The sequence below is a fragment of the Lissotriton vulgaris genome, chromosome 7 (assembly GCF_964263255.1).
Source record: "Lissotriton vulgaris chromosome 7, aLisVul1.2, whole genome shotgun sequence".
Classification (NCBI taxonomy): Eukaryota; Metazoa; Chordata; class Amphibia; order Caudata; family Salamandridae; genus Lissotriton; species Lissotriton vulgaris.
This window is the reverse complement of record NC_141695.1, coordinates 1,159,743,860-1,159,767,054: the sequence shown is the minus strand read 5'-3', so window position 1 is coordinate 1,159,767,054 and position 23,195 is coordinate 1,159,743,860. Positions and strand designations below refer to the sequence as shown.

Here is a 23,195-nt window from a genome sequence, read left to right as displayed (position 1 = left end):
GTAGCTTGGTCGAGCAGTAAGGCAGTAGCAGAGGGCAGTGCAAAGCATTTGTTGTACACACTTAGTCAGCAAAAGATTTCACACACTCAAAGACTGAACTCCAGGCCAATGGTTGTTATATCCAAATATATAGTTGTTTTATTTTTAGAACCAGCAGGTATAAAAATATACTTTGCTAGGTATGAATACTTTCATGTAATTACTTTGCAAGGAAGCAATAAGGTTATGTGAAAACAATAGGTACAGGGGTTGCTGAAGGCAACACAAGTTTAGACACACTTTAGCATTGAGCTCAATGGATTATTATCATAAAAGTACAGTTAATTACAGTGTAGATTACTTTAGTAGTTCCAGGTCTAAATCCTAAATTCAGTCCTGGGGTCTAAGCTGAAACCAGATTAGCAAAAACGTTTTAGTTACTGTAATGGATTTTCATGAATATAACGCAGTTTTAAAAGTTCACACTTAAAAACTTTTCAATGTAAATCTGACAATGTTATTCAATGGGAGAAAATTCAAGTTGCAGGTAAAGTACGATCACGTTACTTTTGTAATCCAGCACTGGTCTCCTATGGCCAGCACTGGGGTCTTAACTTAAAACAGGTAGGTAATTGTGTTTCAGTATTTCGTATGGTTTTTAAAGAATATTTCAATTTTTCAAAAGTAGACACTTCGAAAAAATTTCATAGAAAAGCAGACAATGGGTTCCTATGGAGAAAATACAGATTACTAGTAATCCCGGTAAGGATTACTTTGCGGTCCAGTACTGGGCTGAAAGGTAAAGTACTGGCTTCTCCCCTGATCACAGGTGAGTACTTCGGAATTCGGCTGATTTTGTATGAATATTTTCAGTTTTCAAAACATCACACTTAGAAAATTTTCGAGTCAAAATTGGTCAATGTTATCCAATAGCAGGTAAGTGAGTTACCGGTTTCCAGGTGAGTACTTGGCTGGTGAAGTTATGGTTCTGGGCATAGACTCAGGGGTCCCCCAAGGTCAGGTAGGTACAGTTGGTTCAGCCCCAGCAGCACAGGGCCGGTCGGGTGCAGAGGTAGTTAGGCCCAATGATATCCAATGAGGGAAAGGGGTCCTTCGGTTGGTGGCTGCTGGCTAGCAGTAAAAAAACAGAAAAGGTGGAGGGGGGTCTGTGGGTTGGTTTAATGACCTATATATCTCAAAACCCTATCAATATCAAAAACCATACAGGAGATATAAAGTCAGAATATGTGTTGTACTTAATCCTTAAGCTAAACTGAGTCATGGAAAATACCAAAGATTACATGTGGCTGAAAAACTCCCATCAGACCACCAGGATGGCGGAGTATCGTCACGTGGGATACGGATGGTAAATCTAAGTCTTACCCAACCCATCAGGTGATGGTGTAGAGATGGATTTAAGGTAACCCTCTAGCCACAATGTATCAATAGGTGGTGATGGTGTGCTATGTGAAAAGATGTGAATACTAAAATTAACTACTGTAACAGAAAGTATGTTTAATAGGCACTGTTACAGTGTTAAGGCTAAAATGTCGCCCCATAGTATGGAAAAAAATGTAGCTATGTATAGGCGAAGTGCAGAGTGGTCGACATGTTTCAGCTTGGCGGATAAACAATATCCAGCTTTCTTCAGGACCGTGATGTAATAAACACTGCAAATGTCAGTGATCAACTATTGTGGTGTGGGAAACGAGCAAAATATCAAGTCATAGATAATCCTACCAGTAACTTGGATCCCCAATGTAATCTGGAGGAAAAAATGAATGGATTATCCTTTCCTGTGGAAAGAGTTGAGCACAAAAATGTGATATCAAAATGTGTTCCCAAAACATCAGAGGATAGCAAAAAGGAAAAGTACAATCAACATACTAAGTGAAGATGAGCTAAAAAGTCTCCCTCACTTAGGCAGAGGCACTAGTCCTCCTGAATCTAAATAACTGTAGTAATAATGATATTACCCAGCCTTATGTGGGAAGTCGCCTCCCCTCACCCGGCACCCGCTCGGGAAAAATGAGGCACCGCTCTGTTCAAAGCAATGGAAGAGAATAGAATATATTGTATTGCAAAAATAGTGTACTTGCAAACATACTTCAAAACTTCCAAAGGATATTTTAAAACAATCACCAGTTGCTTACATAAAGACACCAAACCCCCCAGACCAATGGCTGAACCCAAACTAATCCAGACTAGGGATGAGGTAAGGAACCTCATTCTAAAATATAGAGTCAGATGTAAAGCTCTAAAAACGAAGAACCACCTAAGAGGAGTTCAATATCTAAAGAGTATCTAAAGAATGCTAGGCATCAGCAATAGAGTGAACTGCAAAAGACTAGCCCTCTGTACTCACCTCTCCGTCGGTACCTCACGCCTGCTTCCAAGTGGGAGTGGAGGTACCGTACGGGAGGAGAGCGCGCCTTTTATCCCGAGGATAATTGCTTAAAATTAATCACACCTGTCGGCGGTAAAAACCGCTACTAGACAGGCGATCTCTAATGCGCAGGATCAGAGGCTTGGTGACTATCTGAACCAACCAAGCGCATGCGCGGTCGTCAAAAAGCGGTAGTCACTAACGCATGCGCAGTGAAAAGGAGAGGTTGTGCGCATGCGCGGTACCGTGCCGCGGGTCACTAATACCGCGCTTGTTTCTGTGAGTGTGTACCGCCTAATAGTCGATAGATGTTTTAAGAACCATCATAAGGCAAAGTATTTTCACTGCGGGACTCGTAGAGACAGTGTAAGTATGTTCTCGGACCGACTGATAGCGGGAATGCACCAAACAACGTGTGCAAAAGTATGATGTGTAGCACCAAAACATATATCATAAATGGACAGCACTATTTATTGTGCAGATAGTGAATCCAGATGTTATAAAGCCCCTAGTATGTAGAAAAGACAGGCTGAGTACAGTGTTCAGTAGGTAATTGCATTGCATGTCTCAGAAACCAATGCCTAAAATATAGGCATTTCATGTTGTGAAAGTGCTCGAGCTGTCCCTAAAGGCCTCCTATACTGGCTAGCAGGCCACGCGGCTGTGGGAGCTGGGCTCCTGGTCACTTGCTCAGGGCAAGGGGGGAAGTAGGATAGGACAAAGGTGGTACACTCAGCAGCACTCGGGCGGCTGGGTGTAGGGTGCTTTTGAGCCGTCGGGCGCTCAATGTTATCCAATAGGAAAGGTAAAAAAGGAACAAAGGCTGCAGGCTCGGGGACGGAGACTCTCCTGGGGCGACCAGCACGTCGAGAGGTAAGTTAGGATCTTGGAGCACAAGTAGGTACCCCAAAGCAGCCTGGGCATGAAGTTCATTATGACTGCAGTTTGTATTATCCATCCACAAGATCTTTAGCTTTCCATGACATTAGAAGTCTTTGCATAGGGAATGTGGCAAGTGTGATATATCGCCACAGTACTTGTCCTCCACACGAAGAGGGAGAGAATATCTCCCAAATATTAATTCCTACGTGGCATCTGTTAAAATCCATACCTTCTTTAGGTCTCCATTGCTTGCTTCTTAGCTAATGACTACTCCCATGTCTTTGAACTTTTATTAGTTAATTTTGAACCCCAAGACCTGCGGAAAATACCTCAATTCAGTTCAGTTCAGTTCAAAATCAAAGTTTATTTGGACCATTGTCCTTAAATAGATAAAACATTCTAAAAACAGATCAATGTCACAAAAAAACTTTAAAAACTTATAACTCATTAAAATGGATCACACATGGCTTGGGCTAATCGCAATTCATAGTTCGTTTAACTTTTTGCATAAATCTCCCCAATGCACAAACAATATCTAAGGAGAGCATTTCTGTTAGGAGGACACTTGCAGCAAGTCTATTATGTACACCATATTTTTTAAAAATTGGACATAAGATCTCTTTTCGAAGTTTTAAGAGCTTTGAGCAGTCTAATACGATATGCATCATATCACATGAGGTTCCCACTATACACTTACAGTTTCCAATCCTATCTATCATCTCAGATTTTACTCTAATATTACCATAATAGGGATTCAATCCAGTTCTTAATCTTAGAACTTCTCTCCTCAGCCATCTATTCGGTACTCTATCAATATAAGGGAAATGTATATCTTTTTGCCAGGCCTGGGCCATAAACTGTACCGACTTTTTTGTCGCCAAGTAAACTTGGTCCTCAGCTTGGGATACCTCATATCCTACCTCCCTCAGAGCCTTCCCCGTAATCTCCATTTGGAGGGTCACAGGATTTACATCTAGTCTCAGCAGTTTACCAACCATACTGAGGGAATTTCTAACCCCTTTAGCCCATGTTCGTTCACTCATCAACGCTTCTCTCCTACACCATTGCAAGACTTTTAGTTCGTCCTCGGTACCCAGGCGCTGCCAGAATCTAACTAAGGTCATACAAACTGTTATCTTCCATGAGGTTACACATGTTTCTAACCTTAGAGCTTGCACTATGGAACATTTGGGGAGTGAGAATACATTTTTTTAAAGCTTTTCCCTCCTCTACATCCCATCCATGTTTGCCACCCAAAAACAGTAACTCTGCCCCATATAGAAATTGCGGGGGGGGGGCCATAGCTAGATATGCCTTTAAGACAGGCCTTTCTGATTTTTCTCCATAGCTTCCATTAAATTTCTTAAGGCCATTTATTGACGCTGCTGTCCTGTTCTACAAGCATCTAGGTGGGTTATCCATTTTTAGATTTTTCTGAAACCACATACCCAGGTACCTGTACTCTTCTACAGTTTCTAGCTTTTCAGGTTCTAGGTACCAGCTAGATCTTATTTTCCTTCTCCCTAAGCATACAATATTTGTTTTGTCCATGTTAACCACTAATTTTTTCAACTTACAATACTCATGGAAGCTATTCAACTTTCTTTGTAACCCGATATCCGTTTGGTCGAAACTTACCAGGTCGTCAGCGTATAAAAGACATGCTATATGTTTACCATTTATTTTAGGGCTTGCCCCCATTGCTTTACCTAAAATAGAGAGTAGGTCTGCTATAAAAAGTGAAAAAAGTTGAGGGGCCAAAACACACCCTTGTCTTAGCCCATTTCCAATTTCAATTTTTCTTGATATACTCCCATCTGTGTCTAAAATAATCCGTGCCCAGTTTGCAGTGTGCAGAAGCTGTATTAGGCTCAACAATTCTCTGGGGATATCATAGCCAATCAATGTCTCCCACAGCTTCCCACGGTCTACTAAGTCAAACGCAGCGCGGAAGTCCACAAAGCAACAACACAATCTACCATTCTGCTCCATGGACTTCCCCGCTATGGACCAAAGTGCGAAGCAGTGGTCGACAGTCGAATGGCCCTCCTTAAACCCCCCTTGTTCTGGGGGTATAACTTGGTTCAGCTCTGACCACTCCTTTAGTTTTTCTAGGATCAATTTGGTGAATACCTTTTCGCCTATATCCAACAAATTAATTAACCTATAATTTTTGGGTGAGTTAAGGTCCCCTTTTTTGTGGATAGGCCTTATTATTGCGCCTCTCCAGGTTTCTGGGATTTGGCTTGAGGTAATTTTCCCTTGGAACATTTTTTTAAAGAACAGAGCCCACCAATCCGTCCTCTTTTTTTTTTTTATCACCACCGCAGGAAGATTGTCAGGGCCAGCTGCCTGTGTCAAATTTAAGTTAGACACAATTTTTTTGACATTATCAATAGAAAAATGAACCTCCATTTCTTTACTCACTCCACCCCATACTATTGAATTTAAACTTTCCGTTTCATTCCAGACCCCATAAATTTCCCCCAAGTATTTTGCCCACTCATTTTCAGGGATCACACATTTCAGGGTGCCTCTTTCTTTATTTGAACTTTCTTGCACCAATCTCCAAAACCCTTTCAAATCTTTAGATTCTATAGCGGTCTCTCTAAAACATCGTTTTTTGTTCATTACCGGCATTTTATAGTGCCTCCTTTGCTTCAAGAGATTATCTCACAGTTCTACACTGTATTTTACCCTTAATCTTCGTTCCTGTTGCCTAATTACGCTTTTGGCCTTCCTACAATCCTCGTCAAACCATCCCCTCCCTTTCTTATACCCTGTACTTACCTCAATTAATCAGACAGTACTGCGATCAATTTTTTAGGGTCAGTCAAACTATATTATGTCATAGGTTAAAGATTCCACCTTCACATCACTAAATTCGGTACAAATTGAAAATTGGGCTATCTGATCCAAGTCAAATTTGGTTTACTGCAATTTCTGTGGTGTTGTGGGAAATCATCTTATGTGGTGGTGTATCCTTTCCTGGACGCCATGTTGCAGAGAATTTAAAAAGCGCGATAGTGCACTTTGGGAAACCCCTCCTACTGCAGCTATTACACCCTGGAAGCTACCTGAAGCTAGAAGGTGCAGTGAACATAGGACCTGCACATGAGTGGAGATGGCATGTGTCCTGCGAGTCTGACGCTGCAGTAGTGGATCTAGTTCAGCTATCAGATCACATATGTCTAAATCCAACCTATATTTCTCCTAAATCTCTTCCTCTGTCTGCCCCAACAAGGTAACGCGCACTCTAAAAATGCGTTTCCGTATCCCCCTTCTCTGTGCTGCTGCTTGTTTTCATATCCTCCTCACCATGACGTACTGCACGGTCATTATGAAACATTCTGAGGCCTTCTGGGGCTGTGTAAATGGTTTTCAGCTGCTTACCACCTGATTTGAATTGGTGCTATTTTACAAGTGTGTAAATTGCTAAACCTGGCTCATTCGCAATTTGCGAATGCTTCATGCATAGGTTTGCGATTACCAAATAGAAAATTGGCTAATAAGTAATCGCTAATCGGAAATTGCAAACAGGAATCGCAAATTTAGCGATTTTCCGAGAAATTATGCGAATTTTGATGGTGCATTGCTTAGTGCTATTTTTCAATCACAGACAGCCGATTTTTGCGATCGCAAAATAGCTTGATGCATGTGCCCCCATGGGCTTATACCTCTCGAAAGAGGGCTACTGGGAAACTGTTGGGCCTAATACTGCATTAAAATTCTCTGTGCCTCCCCCTTTACCCCTCCCCCCTCACCACCACCCCAGGTATGGAAAGAATGATGAGTAAAAAGTGCCTGCGGTGTGATTGGACCATAGCAAAAATGTGAAGGTTTTTTCTTGAAGCCGTTCCCTCAATCCCAAAACACTCCCATCCCTGTCTCTGCAGGCCTTGTCAAAGACAAGGGAAATTCCCAGCCGAAATAGTACATGCAGACCCTCACCCTTGTATTGTGCTGTAGAATGAAACTGTGCAGGGCAAAAGTATCTGTGGGCATCCCCAACCAAAAGGTGCATCAACCCCTTTGATAAACAACCGCTGTAAAACCACCTTTATCTTAATGCGGCAATTCAAGCCCTGCACTTTCAAAGTCACAGTTTTAATAGTTGTGGCGTAGCCATCAAACCACATGGAAAGCATTTCTTGGGTGGCTTAAGCTAGTGGGATCTGTGTCCCCATTGCTTTCAGGCTATGCCTGTACTGGTTGTGGCACATTTCACGTGGATGTGGCGTCTGCAGTGCTATGAGTGTCACAAACGTTAATGTACCTACTGTCCTTGTAATCTCTGTGCTGTTTTGGAATCCCATTGACACCAATTAGCAAATCAAGACCCTTACAAGCGAGAAAAAGCAATAGAAATCTTGGTGTTATCTTTGTCACAAGTAATGTTTGCTTCCTAATAGGAACATTTTGCATTTGAAACAACAATGATAAGATGCATGGAACTGTGTTTCCTGGACATAGGCTGAAATGGAAAGGGGCGACCACTCGGTCCCCCCGAACGTATGGTGGAGTACCCCGATCCCCCCGGGAAGCCATTTTGGGCGGGAGGCGAGTCTCGGCTGGTATGCCCGAAGCGGCGTAGCCGGGGCGCGCCTTTTCCCGCCCAAGAGAGGGTTGTCCTAGACACCAACACCGATAGCCACGCCCTGGAGGTGGATTGGAGGTGGGTCCACGCCCGCCCGAAGAAGGATAAAAGGAGCGACAAGCCAAGGAAGCATCCTCTTGTTCCTGTGCTCTGAAGCTGCACCTCCCCGTTGCACGTGAGCTCGAGACGGAACGAAGAGCCATTTTTGAGAATTAATCTTGTTTCTTCTTTCAGTGAGTTCGGAGTTTTCCTGGCCTAGGACCTTGAGGAGTATACGCGGACGATGCCTAGCAAGAAGGTCGGAAAGAGGATCGGGACCGATCAGATGCTTCGTATGCTGATGAAGGACATGGCAGATATGAAAAAGCAGATGGCGGTAATGAATGGTGTGGGGGGGCCTAAGAGAGTCATCGGACCAGCATTGCCGGGAGTGGTCCCTAGCGGGAGAGGTAGAAGGGCCAAGAAGGGAGCGTCGGGTGGTGAGGCCCCGGTTCCCGAAGCACCCCCTGCGCACCCGGTCACCCCGATCGAGGCCCCGACTCCGGTCCCAGACGTGGGGCAACCGATCCCTGTGGTAGTCACTCCTGTGAACGGGGAGGATATGCCTCCGGAGCTGGCTGCCCAGTTGGCGGCATGGTTAGGCAAAGAGAACGAGGGGGCCACGGCTGAGGAAGCCAGGGCAATAATGAAGCAGTTGCGGCAATCGAAAGATGCTGCGAAGGCACCGTCTCCTTTTGTTTCCCCGCAGGCTCCCGTGGAATGACCAGTATCGGGCGTTCGGCAGGAACTACGGTCACAGTGGCCGGTTCAGGTAAGCAGCCGTTGCCGATTGCGGGGGAGGGATCGGTACCTTCAAGGAGGGAAAAAGTTGTTCAGCATATCCCGATTGAGGTAAAAGAAAGGATATGGGCTGATAAATATGTGAACATGTTTTCCTTGTTGACCGATCACTATGAGATAGAGCATGTAAAAAATCAAAAAGAATTTCTGCATCCTAGTGTATGGCGCGCCAAGATGGCCGCTTTCAGAAATGTTCACTGCAATTATGGGGGAACGTAGGCCCGAATTGTTGGTGGAACTAGCCGTGTATCAGACACGTATCATGGAATTTTATGGAACATATGGTGGCAATCAATGGTTTTGTTACGATAGCATATTTCGTAAGTCCAAGGAGCACGACTCATCCCTGACGTGGGATTGTTTCGACTCTATTTCCTGGCAGAAAATGGAGAAGTCAGGCACGGCGAAGTCGCCATCTTTAGGGGGGAACATGGTCGAGTTTTCCCGCCATTCGTCTGGGGCGCCCTTTCGGGCAGGATCAAGCAATGATCAGCACACAAGGAATAATGGCAACTCAGGTAAAAAAGGGGTCTGCTGGAGCTTTAACAGAGGCAAATGTACTAGGCCGCAGGGATCTTGCAGGTTTAGGCATGAATGTGCTGGGTGCGGGCAGTCCTCGCACCCCGAGACCATGTGCAGAGCCAAAAATGGTGATACGGGAAGTAGAGGGGGCGCCAAACAGGTCTGAAATAGTCCGAGGGGCGCCTCTCCCTACCCCGATTGATATCATGGCAATGATTCCTTGGCTGAGCGAATTTCCGGATCATATCTCCGCTGGGGTGTTGCGAGATGGTTTTTCGTATGGTTTCCGCATCCCGGCGGGGGATTTTCAGGGTAAAGCGCAATGTAGGAACCAACTGTCGGTTCTGCAGAATACGGCGGTGGTACAAGCAAAGATTGGGAAGGAGGTGACCCGAGGTCGGGTTGCCGGCCCATATGACATGCCGCCTGTTGCTAATTTTGTTTGTTCGCCTCTGGGAGTGGTTCCCAAAAAGGACCCGGGGGAATTCAGGTTGATACATAATTTGTCAGCTCCAAGGGGTCTTTCGGTGAACGATGCGATTGACCCAGGAGTTTGTTCGGTGCGGTACGCATCTTTTTATGAGGCTGTCGCCATGTTGAATCGCCTGGGGCCCGGAGCGCTGATGGCCAAATCGGACATTGAATCGGCGTTCCGGTTGCTCCCGGTACACCCAGATGATGAGCGTCTCCTTGGTTTCATGTTTCAAGGACGCTACTACATGGATAAATGTATGCCAATGGTTTGCTCCATCTCTTGTGCGTATTTTGAAAAATTCAGTAGTTTTTTGCAATGGGCGTTCACAAGAACAACAGGGTTTACACATGTTATGCATTATCTTGATGATTTTCTATTTCTGGGGGCAGCCGGGGACATAGAATGTGCACAGGCTTTGAATGAATTTTGTGATCTCATGACTCGCTTTGGCGTGCCATTGGCACCAGGTAAGACAGTGGGCCCGGCTACTTCGCTCGAGTTTCTTGGAATAGAGCTCGACTCCGAAGAGGGGTGCTTCCGTTTGCCTAAGGAAAAGGTAACAAAGTTTAAGGCATCGCTTGAAACATGTATTAGCGAGACGAAGGTAAATTTGCATCAGTTGCAGCAGGCTGTGGGTCAGCTGAATTTTGCCCTTAGAGTGATACCGATGGCTCGCCCCTTTTCCCGCTCTATTGCTCAAGCCATGGTCGGCCTTAAGGAAGGGCACCACCGCACTAGGCTCTCGGCAGAGGTCCATCAGGACATGCGCATATGGTTGGCATTCCTGGCGGATTTCAACTGTCGTGTCGTGTGGAACCAACCAGCGGTCTCCTCCGTGGAGCTGGGGTTGTGGACTGACTCGGCAGGGAGTGTGGGCTTTGGCGCCATCTTGGGTAATCATTGGTCAGCACGAACCTGGCCGACATGGTGGCACGAGAGTGGGCTGACAGGTAACATTGGGTTCCTCGAACTGTTCCCTATTCTGGTGGCCTTAAAAACATGGCCTGAGGAGTTTCGTGATCGCTCTGTGGTGTTCTGGTCTGACAATATGACCGTGGTTGAGTGTATCAATAGTCAGGCAGCACGCTGCAAATGGATCTTGAGACTGTTAAAGGAAATTGTCCTGTTGTGTATGAGACTAAACGTCCACTTTAGGGCAAGACATGTGCCAGGGGTGTTAAATCAGGAAGCTGATGCGCTTTCTCGTTCCCGCATGCAGGCCTTCTTGGGTTTTCTGCCCTCAGCGGACCCGGTGGCGGCACCATTTCCCGAAGCTCTCTGGTCTCTCGGTGCCCCGGACTACAAGACCTCGTGGGAGAGAGTCTAGCACCCAGGACAAGGAAGGCTTATGAAGGGGCGTTCCGTTCTTATTTGGCCTTTTTGGGTTCAGCCAGGGGGGCGCTTTGGGGGCCAAGAAGAGTATGTCCTGAACTTTTTGTTGTCATTACATCAGGCAGGCAAATCAGTGGCTACGGCCAATAGGCACCGGGCCGCCATTTCTTTCATGGCACGGGCCCATGGCTTACAGGATCCCACGGCGTCTTTCTTGGTACAGAAGGCGCTGCGTGGGTGGCAACGCCGTGAGGGTTGCAGAGTGGATGAAAGACACCCGATAGGTCTGGAAAGGTTGGCCCTGTTACTGTCCGTACTCCCTGCGACAGGTTCATCTCAATCAGAGACAGTGCTATTCCGGGCCGCTTTTGCATTAGCATTCCATGGGGCTATGCGGGTAAGCGAGCTGGTAGCGAGGAACAAGCAGGATACGGGGGGAGGTCTGTGCCGGGAGCACATTCAAATTAAGGGGGAGACAATGGTAGTCTCATTTGCCAGGTCCAAGACCGATCAGAAAGCGATCGGGGACAGTGTAGTGGTTCAGCGGATTCCGGGATCTCCCATGTGCCCGGTAGCATGCGTTGAGGAGTATTTGGCGCAGAGGGCGGCATCATGGGGGGGAAGCTTGCTGAGGCACGCCGACGCCACCCCACTGAGAGGTTTCAGTTCCAGCGGGTGCTAACGATGGCAATCGCAGCGGCGGGCTTGAACCCGTGCGAGTTTGGGACCTATTCCTTCCGGATAGGGGCTGCTACAGAGGCTACAGCCAGGGGTCTGAGTGTGGAAAAAGTGAAACAGTTGGGGCGTTGGTCCTCGAATTGTTATAAAAGGTATGTGCGGTTGCACATGTTGTGAAGCCTATGTCTTGCACTCACGCTTCCTGTTTTTGTTTGGTTTACAGTGTCGCGAGCTTACGAGGCGGGGCGGACTGTGCAGTCGACCCGACACCTGGGAACCAGCGGTCAAAGATCACCGGCTGAGGAAAGAGTGGTGTGGGTCGTGGGCCACTCATACGTGAGGCGTGCCGCAGACGTATTCAAAGCAGGTGACATGATTCACATGGCTGGGGAATACGGGTACAGGGTGACCTTCTACGGAAGGGGCGGGCTCTGTATTGACCAGTTTCAAAGTTTTATGGAGGGTTTGTTAGGGCGGACAAGGTCACCGCCATCTGTAATCATAGTGCATCTTGGGGGCAATGATTTGGTGACCATTGGTAGACGAGTACTTCTCGAATCGATACTATCCACAGTAAGTTGGTTGGCGAGAAGGGTTCCGGGGTGCACGATTGCATGGTCCCATATGATTCCACGGAAGGTGTGGCGGGGGGCTAATTCTGTGGCTGCTGTAAATCATTCAGTGAAGAAGGTGAATAACAAACTTGGTAGATTGTTCCGTACAAGTACATTGTATTCTATGCCGCATGGGTGTATCAGGGGGGACCATATGTATCTAGAGGATGGAGTTCATTTGTCCCGGGTGGGGAATACTTTACTCATAGGAGACCTCGTAGCTTGGTTAAAGAGTTTGCAGCTATGACCTTTAAGTAGGAGTTTTGTGGGGGGTCCGGATAGCCGGTCAACTATCCGGCCTGTGGCGGTAAGGTCATGATCGGTGAGCAGGAATTAGAAGATCCCTAGAGGTGGGGCGTCACCCATTATGGATAGGAGCGCCCGGGGGGAGGCGGCCATTGGCCCCTCAAACGGGGAGGCGGTCCCCTCTAAGGATGGGGACGCCGAAAGGGAAGGCGGCCATAGGCCCCTCCCTGGGGAGGAGGGGCTAGGGCCCCTCCTGGGAATTTCCCGGGGCCAGGACATCTGCGACGGCAGATGTGGTAAGTTGTGTGGGGTGGGAGGGGGGTCTACGCTACCTTCTAGACACCTCACACGAGTCCTCGGACGACCACTAAAGATGGCGTTGAGTTAACAGGGGGCCCCCGCTAAGACAAGGGAAATTGGAAGTTGGCACAGGGGTACAGTCCTCTGTGCGACCGCCCCTCACAAGTGAGGGGGGAGTTCTGGTATTGGGGATCTGACACCGGTTACGACCTTGCCGTTGGCCCGTAATGTTAGGATGTACAATTTCAAAGTTTGAGTAATGCATTTGCAGGATGTTTAGTATCGGCTAGGAGAACCTTTGTATTAGAGATGTGTTAAGGTCAGCCAAGAACATCGTAATGTGTAAATGAAATTGTACATGATATGAAACTGTTATTTTAACGTTTTTAATTTTGTTTCATATTTTAATAAATACGGCCGGGAGGGTAACTCCCTCCCGCCTTCCACAAGTTCAGAACCGTTTCCGTCTTCCCATCCTTGGGGGATTGTGTTGAGAGGGGGTGGCGGGTATCTCAGCCATATGGAAAGGGGCGACCACTCGGTCCCCCCGAACGTATGGTGGAGTACCCCGATCCCCCCGGGAAGCCATTTTGGGCGGGAGGCGAGTCTCGGCTGGTATGCCCGAAGCGGCGTAGCCGGGGCGCGCCTTTTCCCGCCCAAGAGAGGGTTGTCCTAGACACCAACACCGATAGCCACGCCCTGGAGGCGGATTGGAGGTGGGTCCACGCCCGCCCGAAGAAGGATAAAAGGAGCGACAAGCCAAGGAAGCATCCTCTTGTTCCTGTGCTCTGAAGCAGCACCTCCCCGTTGCACGTGAGCTCGAGACGGAACGAAGAGCCATTTTTGACCCACCCACCAGCCCCTGATGACAGCGATTTGTTGGAATAAAGTCGAGTGTCATGTTATTGTTTTCTTACAGGTTGTTTTGAATAAAGTTGGTAATTTGGTGTGTAATAAAGTTGATAATTTTTTCCTTTTCAGCATGTTTTTTATTCAGCAAAGTAGTTGCACCGGATGCTTGGTAGAGAGTATACTTTGATTTGCTTAAGTATACATTGTTTTTCTCCACTTTAGTCTTAGATTGTCGTATTTATTTTGGTCGGGCGGTAAGGTCATGATCGGTGAGCAGGAATTAGAAGATCCCTAGAGGTGGGGCGTCACCCATTATGGATGGGAGCGCCCGGGGGGAGGCGGCCATTGGCCCCTCAAACGGGGAGGCGGTCCCCTCTAAGGATGGGGACGCCGAAAGGGAAGGCGGCCATAGGCCCCTCCCTGGGGAGGAGGGGCTAGGGCCCCTCCTGGGAATTTCCCGGGGCCAGGACATCTGCGACGGCAGATGTGGTAAGTTGTGTGGGGTGGGAGGGGGGTCTACGCTACCTTCTAGACACCTCACACGAGTCCTCGGACGACCACTAAAGATGGCGTCGAGTTAACAGGGGGCCCCCGCTAAGACAAGGGAAATTGGAAGTTGGCACAGGGGTACAGTCCTCTGTGCGACCGCCCCTCACAAGTGAGGGGGGAGTTCTGGTATTGGGGATCTGACACCGGTTACGACCTTGCCGTTGGCCCGTAATGTTAGGATGTACAATTTCAAAGTTTGAGTAATGCATTTGCAGGATGTTTAGTATCGGCTAGGAGAACCTTTGTATTAGAGATGTGTTAAGGTCAGCCAAGAACATCGTAATGTGTAAATGAAATTGTACATGATATGAAACTGTTATTTTAACGTTTTTAATTTTGTTTCATATTTTAATAAATACGGCCGGGAGGGTAACTCCCTCCCGCCTTCCACAAGTTCAGAACCGTTTCCGTCTTCCCATCCTTGGGGGATTGTGTTGGGAGGGGGTGGCGGGTATCTCAGCCATATAGGTCTGGACTCTATCTTGGATTTCTAAATAGTCCTGTTTGTATTTCTGTTCGACATTGCATGCCGAAGAATGTGCCCTGGTGCTTTGTGTTGACACGATGTCCTTCGAGATCTTCGGAGGAAGTTCTTTAGTTAAGTTGTTGCTCTCTAAGGTCTCTTCCTGCCTGTTCACTGTAGGACTACTTATTTGCAATACTTTTATTGTCTGTTACCCAATTTGTGTAACATGTCCACAGTAGGTCAGATGAGATTCTTTATTCATTTAGGGGGATAGTGGTAGGTTGGTGGTATTACATGACTTTTTTTTTATAATCCTGCATTATGATTTGATGATTTGTTGATGCATTGGTTCAACCTGTACTGACTGTGCAATTTTATTTGCCGTCTATGTTTGATTTTGTTATAAAAGGATGCGTTTTTTGGCGTGAGCCACAGGAAGACCTTTGGTCTCTAGATGAATTTGCTGCATATTCTGGACCTAGATTATTTCTTCAGATTTTGTGCCTGCCTCATACATGTTGATTTATTAGCTTTATGCTCGTTTATTCCTTATGGTTAGAATATTATGGACCTAATAGGTTTTGAGACGGCTATATTTTTGCTTTCTGTATTGCATTTTAATATTTTATTAAACCTTCATGTTTTCTAAATTGCTGATTTTGAGCCTCTTTGAGTGAATGCTAACCCTTATTAATTGTTATTTGAAATGCTGTTTTGAATGTTATCTTTAGGGACACATTTCCTCATCTAGTTTTCAGGACAACACTGCCCAACTCCGAATTAGGCACTTTATTGCGAACATATCAAACTATCTGAAATACCGACAGTGTAAATGACAAACTTCCAGAGCATTAAACGTTGTGGAACAAACCGAATAAATATTTTAAGCAAATCAGTAAGGACATGAGGTGGGCCTAACACAGCGCATCCATTTAAAAACCTTTCCAATCAAAAGAAGGCCTGCTTAGCAATGATCTACTTCCCATCTTCTGGTTGCTCCATGCCCTGGGAGGTCTGTGCATTTGGAGCTTGGACATGTGAAGAACTTGCTAAACGTGGCATTGGTGATGTTTGTTTGACAGAGTATTCCTAGCAAGACCTTAAGGCTATCCTACCTCATCGGACCGCGTGCGTGTAAATCAAGCGAATGTTCAGTGCTTGAAGAGCACTTGCCGCTGAATGTTGCACCACATGTTTTCAACGGTGCTGCTGTGGGTGTTGTGGAAGCCATCGGTTCTTGCTCACCAGTTTAGATGATGGTTTGGAGATCACCACCTTGAATTTGGCACAGCAGACATGAGAGCTGATGTGACTGAGCAGGAAGAGAGCCTGTACAATATACTCAAGAGTGATCTGAACTGGACTTCTCAGTCCTTGAGGATCCAGTGGAGGACACTTTCAGGGGACACTGGTTGAGCGGTTATACCTATTGGCTAAACTATGCATCTGTGCCTTTTCTGTGAATTAGTACTTTTTAAAAAAGCACTTCATGCCACACAAGGGCCATTTCTAAGTTTTGTAAGTGATAAGTGTTATTGTTACCTATACCTAACGTAATGGTACTCAATTTACCGATCTCAGAAGGATGAAAGGCTAAGTTGATTTTGCTGGATTTCAAACGTGTGATCTGTGCCCCCCAGGAGATGCCAGAGGTGAGCGGTTACTGCCGCGAGCCAAGACCTGAGGATCCCAGTCTGTATTCGGAAACGCACAGCACAATGTCCGAAACCGGTTTCCTGGTCACCCCCATGGCTGATGTCAATAAATAAATTTGTCCACCTCAATTTTTTCCCTGCTTATAATTTTAACAGTCTGAGTAAAATTGCCATACAGTTTTAAAAGCCTATATCTATGTAAAAACATGTGTAGTTGCCTGACTGCAGAGGGAATACCATCCAGCCTCAGCATTTTGTATTCCCATGTAGAGAAATGGCTTGACAGTGGCTGCTTCATTTAATGGCTTGGATAAAGGGGGATGGAAACAAACATTATCTTGGGATGTGACATGCTTAGTTTTCACTCGAAATTTTGTTTGGATAGTTAAAAGCTGGAGAATTCAGTAATAGTACCAGGGACACAAACTATATTCACAAGTTACGTGTATACCCACACATTTACTAGTTCACATGCCATACCTAATCTTAAATTGACAAATGTGGTAGTTTTTCTTTAGTAGTTTAATTTCCGAACTCATAACTACACCGTGCAAATGCAAGACTACTGCAACCCCGATTCTTTGAATGACGATTAGTAATTTGTTTGCTAAATGCATTTTATGCACAGTCCACACCTACCTTTAATGTAGGTACACAGAATTCATAGTGAATCCGGCTCTCTGCTTACAGTATATTGTAGGCTGCAACTCCGTTTACCTAAGAATTATTTTATGGATGTGTTTGATTTAGAATGTAAAACAATTGCCTGTACGTCTTTGACTTTGCTGTTACCTCCTCCTGTTTGAGCGACGGTTTGACTATCAAAATTAAATTAATAAGCATACCAAAGTAGGGAGATTTATCATGATTTCAACACCTTAAAGAGGCTGATTTAGCAGCAACACTGCCACCCGGAGGTTTGTTTTGGTAAGACGCACAGAGGGAAGTTTGTGGCCTGCCGATAATCCTCAAACCTACCAATATATTTAGGTCTCTCGCCTCAGACAGCGCATACGCTGTCGTTTACGAAACATGTTGTTTATATACAGGGGGCTTAGATCCCGCCCATCACTTAACATTCTTAGGCTTTATTGGCAATGCTTTTTTCTGGCTTCAATTTGTACAGCGCCTGCTGGGCTTCAGTATAAAAACCATTACTGTGCTAGAAGTATTACGTTGAAAAATCTCTTTTTCGATGCCATATCAATGACCGGTTGTGTGCTACATACACGTGAAACAATTCGGTTAATGTTTTCAGATCTTCTGTCTGAATTTGCTGTTCGTTTATTTTTCAGGCGCACCTACCATTCGCTGTCGTGGGAAGCACGGAAGAGGTGAAGGTGGGAAACAAGTTGGTGAGAGCGAGACAGTACCCCTGGGGCGTTGTACAAGGTAAATACACAGTATTACAAAAAGATAATAGAATGATTGCGAACTGCACGAGCCCTTGCGTCTCTTCTGTGCGGTCTGTATTCCATTGCGCTCCACAAAAGTAGTTTTTTCCTGACTCGGTCCGCTGGCAGTACATGTTCTGCCAATATAGAGCAAACTAGAACACTCCCTCTTGACCTATAAATACTTTTCACAGAGTTAATCTCACCAACCCAGGGCGTATACACACATATAACACTTGTATTTAAATTTTTAGTTATTTTATTTCATTTTTTCATATCCAACTTTTTTATCTCATTGCTTTTATAAATACATTGATTGTAAAAAAAATCTCCAAGAAACATACTTTCAATACATTGAAGCCATCACTGTTTTTCATAAGTTATCCAAAATTTATATGTAAATACAAAATAAATAAGACCAAACCAGGTAGAGAACCATGCATACACTCACATACATACTTACTAAACATCCATTACATTACAATCAAACATAGACATCCTATAACATTGCATCTGTTGTCCAGTGTAAGACCAGATTCAAAAGATCTACAAAATGAAAACATAGGTCTAAAGTTGGTCGACGCGTTTCGGTGGAAAAACAGCAGTAAGGACCACCTTCATCAGGACCATCCAGAGACAAATTACTACAGGATCTCTACACCTGGGATTCAAGTCTGAGAACTTTTACGATCGTGGAAGGAACTGCGGTCGTAGGCGGAGGCAGCTTGAGAAGGGGACGAGGAAGTTTCTCACAAATAGAGAAGGTCCCACACATTATGTGATTTAAATAAAAGTTGGTGTAACGAACATACGAAGTATATCAAGAAAAAATAAATTAAAAATGTGGCGTCCCCTCCACATGTCAATAGAAATGACGAATCATTGATTGGATAAGCCGACTTGAGCCTCGTTCTACGCTGGTATAAATGTTACAGGAAATTTCCATCTTGCGCTCTGATTAGAATATGCAATAGTCCCATATACTGGCCATGATGAGTAAAAGTTCTCAGACTTGAATCCCAGGTGTAGAGATCCTGTAGTAATTTGTCTCTGGATGGTCCTGATGAAGGTGGTCCTTACTGCTGTTTTTCCACCGAAACGCGTCGACCAACTTTAGACCTATGTTTTCATTTTGTAGATCTATTGAATCTGGTCTTACACTGGACAACAGATGCAATGTTATAGGATGTCTATGTTTGATTGTAATGTAATGGATGTTTAGTAAGTATGTATGTGAGTGTATGCATGGTTCTCTACCTGGTTTGGTCTTATTTATTTTGTATTTACATATACATTTTGGATAACTTATGAAAAACAGTGATGGCTTCAATGTATTGAAAGTATGTTTCTTGGAGATTTTTTTTACAATCAATGTATTTATAAAAGCAATGAGATAAAAAAGTTGGATATGAAAAAATGAAATAAAATAACTAAAAATTTAAATACAAGTGTTATATGTGTGTATACGCCCTGGGTTGGTGAGATTAACTCTGTGAAAAGTATTTATAGGTCAAGAGGGAGTGTTATAGTTTGTTCTATATTGTCTTTTCCCCTCTACTCCCTGACCTGAAATTACCTGTTAGAGGGGGTCCCCCTTTCTACTCAATTGAGTACATGTTCTGCCTCCTGGGACATATGGGCTTTGGCCCTCCTTTCAGCCACTGGATCAAGACGCCCTCTTCCGGGCCATGGGTCTGCGTGAATGGAGAAACTTCTCGTAATTTTCCCGTAGAGCGGGGCACGAGGCAAGGTCGCCCTCCCTCACTCCTCCTGTTCGCGCTTGTTATTGAACCATTGGTGGAATGGATATGACGGAATGCGCAATTTTGTGGATTATGGTGGCACTGTGGCCACGAGGAGTGGTTTTCGCTTTATTCAAATGATCTCCTGGTTTGCCTAAGTGAACCTGAAACCTCTGTCCCGCGTCTATTGAATATACTACACTCTAGGATGAGGCCTCCGGCCTCACAGTGAATTGGCCCAAGTCCACGTACATCCCCCTGTATGGTGCTCACAAGGACATTGGTGCTATGATCCCATTCCCATGGTCTGTATGCCACTTCGGGTACTTTGGATGCACATCCCATTCACCTGCAACGTGTGTGAGACATCAACGTAGTGCCTCTGGTTGCCCAGACTAGAAAGGATATGACTCATTGGGCTACGCTGCTACTCAACATAGCGGGTGGAGTGGCTCTGTTCAGAATAGTTGCTTTACTGTGCTTTCTTTACATCCTACAGAATTACCCATCCCATTTGCCTTCTTCCGCACACTACAATCAGAGGTGGTGCGCTTTATATGGGCAGGGTGTCCGCTGCAGATTTCTTCCCGTAAATGTGATCAATCCATACATTGGCAGGTTTGGGTTCGCAGGCCTTCAGTTGTACTATTGGACCAGTCACCTCCTTTCCATTGCTTGAGTGGTTTCTTAAGGACCGGGAACACCCCCCCTCCCTCCCAATTACCCCCACCCCAATTACCCCCCCCCCCACCTTATTAGTGGAACCCAGTGAATTGGACTGGTATGGCATGCTCAACCTCCTCTATGGTCTCAGCAGCCCCAAAACCCTTTCGCCCCAGATCCAGTCGACCCTGCTTAGTTGGCATCAGGCCCTGTGGTGGATTTGTTGATATGACATGCTGATGGCGACAACGCTGCTTTGGTCTGGGTCCTTACTCGCCCACACACCTGTGCTGGAGGGATTCTGAGCGTGGGACTCCATAGGTATCTCCACTTTTGTGGATGTCTAGGGGGCACCTCTATGTGTACAATTCAGCATCTCGCGGCTATATACACCATGCAGAGGACATAATTTATCGTTTTCTGCAACAACAGCATGCGCTCGAGGTTTCCCTCAACTTCTCAAAGCCCCTCCCCAAGTGCAGCACTCTAGAGGCACACCTGATGGAGTCGGGACTGGAGGGGGAAGGGTATTTCTAGTCTATACCTCTCCATTGTCAACAATACCTCAGAGCCTATGACGATACTGATGGAAAAGTGAGAGGGTGACGTGGTTCCCTTCGATGAGAATGATTGGGCGGAAGCCAGAATGCCCCCAGGACATTGGCAATCTCGGTGAAACTACACCTCCTACAGCTGAAGTACTTGCATCACGTATACTACAGCTCCACAAGGTTGCACAGGATGGGGACTGGGCTACCAACACCGTGTTGGAGCTGCCAGCATCCAGCAGGCACCTTTTTTCACAGGGTCTGGGACTGCCGGTTATGCAGGCTCTATGGCAGCAAATATGCACCATGTTTCCCTGATTATTGGCAAGGACAGTCTCTGTGGACCCGAAGCTGGTTCTGTTAGAATTGTTGGATGAATGGGGAGAGCTATCATGTCAGATGGTTGGTTTGCATAGACTTCAATATTGCTAAAAAAGGACATTGCCCGGCACTGGTGCTCTCGGCTGGCTCCACCATTCATTGACTGGCCACACTGGGATAGACTATGCTGCCTCAGCTAAAACAATTGTGTAATAAATTCAGGTGATGCCCAGAAAAGCACTACAAGTTTTGAGGTGAATGGGTAGTTTAATCGGAGACTCTATCATCCAAGGCTAACTCCTGCGTGGCATTCTGTCCTCGACTTTTCTAGTTGGCTGAAGTGGAATCGGGGACCACTGCAGCTCTCGTACCTAAATTGTTGCTGATTTCTTGTGTATAATCTGAAAACTAATACACAGGGTGATATATATAAAAAAGTTGTCTTTTCCATCAGGGTAGCATCAGTGATTAACCAACTCCATTTGTGCGCAAAGAGGTTTGATTTGCAGCCCAAATCATGATATTTATAGATGTACGAGGTAACCTGTGTGTGGTATAATTCTGTGCAGAATACTGTCACCATCAGTGGCCCACTTAGAAGCAGTGTCTAATCAGAGACCTTTAGACTGGTTTTATTTATGTGTGCACATTTTAATATTTCTTGGTTCAATACATTTATTAGTGTAATTTTGTTAATCTCTCAAACATCGATTCATATATAATAGACATACTGGATAACATATACATCCACTTAATTTCCATCACTGAAGAGAGTTTAAATAAGCCTATTGGATTCAAGGCAGACACTAAATGCAAGGAATGAACCTTAAATTAAGACATAGAATCAAAACCAAATAAAAATAATTGCAAATAAACAGTATAAAAGAGATTGCAAAGAGAGGAAATGTTAGAAATGGGATTTCTGGTTGGCTAAGGTTTGCTCCACAGTCAGGCAGAAACCACCATTCTACGTCAGGGCAAGGAAGTCACCCGCCAAGATAACCCCTGCTCACCCCCTTGGTAGCTTGCCGCGAGCAGTGAGGCTAATCCCGGAGGCAAGTTGTAAAGCGTTTGCGCGCGCACCCAGCAACAACACCCAAGGCCCACCACAAAAGAAACTCCACACAAGGTTATATGTAAAAATAGCCTTTGTATTGTACAAAACACATTAGATAATAAATACACACTTTACAATGTGCCATAGGCACGGGCACGGGGGTTAGGTGCATGGGACAGGGCCACGGGCGCCACTGTCAGGAATAAACACTTTTAGAACACTTGGTAGAATTAGCACTTTGTAGAGATAACCCTTAGCACATAGAACAGTTGTAGAACCAAATAGAAAATAGAGTACACAACCAGTAATCACTGGTAACAGGTAAGTACCACCTACGCAACCCTAACAACCTTAGGAAAATATTACGCAGGGAACCAGGACCTCACTAGCAACACCTGTACTAGAAAGAACAACCACCTGAAGTATCACTATACATTTAGGGGTATAGGCATGAAAACATTACACATGATGCAGTACAACACATTCAAAGGTGTAGGGAAAAACTCATGATGCATAAACATACATTCAGCGGTGTAGGGAAAAGCTCATGAGGCATAAAAACACATTGTGCCCCGACGCCCCCCTCTCTTGTTAAAGTGGACCCGTGGATACTGGGCTTGCACCCTGAATGTCCCCGGAGCCCTCGTAGGCTAGAAGACAGATGTGCCCAAATCGTTGGAGTCCCGCACGAGGGACTCGAATAGTGAAATGCCCCCAGGAGCCTCTCTGGCTCCGTACGCCGAGGAACCGCTACCCGGAGCCAAGGAGCGACCCTGGGGACGCCCGCACTCACCGGCTGTTTGGGAGGCGGGGTCTCTTCCCTTCGACGGCAGGACGGCTGGGCTTCTCGGGGTGGGCACCCGCGCCGCAACGACTCGGCTAACTGGTGGGGCCAAATGTAGGGTGGGCACCTGCTTTGCAAAAGAGGCACAAGGGGGGATCCCTCGAGGTAGGGCTTTGCCGCTCCGGGCTGCAGGAGCCAACAGCAGTGTAACTGGGCAGGCAGGACCCAGCGTTGCAAGGAAGTAAAAGTACAGCGCTCCCAGGCGCTAGGGCAAGTCCAGTAAGGTTTTTAGGAAGGCAGGGGGGGGGCAAAG

At 45.9% G+C, this 23,195-nt stretch overlaps 1 protein-coding gene across 6 annotated transcripts in view; it reads left to right on the top strand.

Moving 5' to 3' along the window:
* SEPTIN8 (septin 8) overlaps window positions 1–23,195 on the top strand; it is a 406,279-nt gene that overhangs the window by 318,978 nt on the left and 64,106 nt on the right. For all 6 annotated transcript variants that reach the window (XM_086931616.1, XM_086931619.1, XM_086931618.1 and 3 more), the window contains one exon: window positions 17,669–17,765. In XM_086931616.1, coding sequence (XP_086787742.1) covers window positions 17,669–17,765 — 97 coding nt within the window. The remainder of the gene's footprint in view (window positions 1–17,668; window positions 17,766–23,195) is intronic.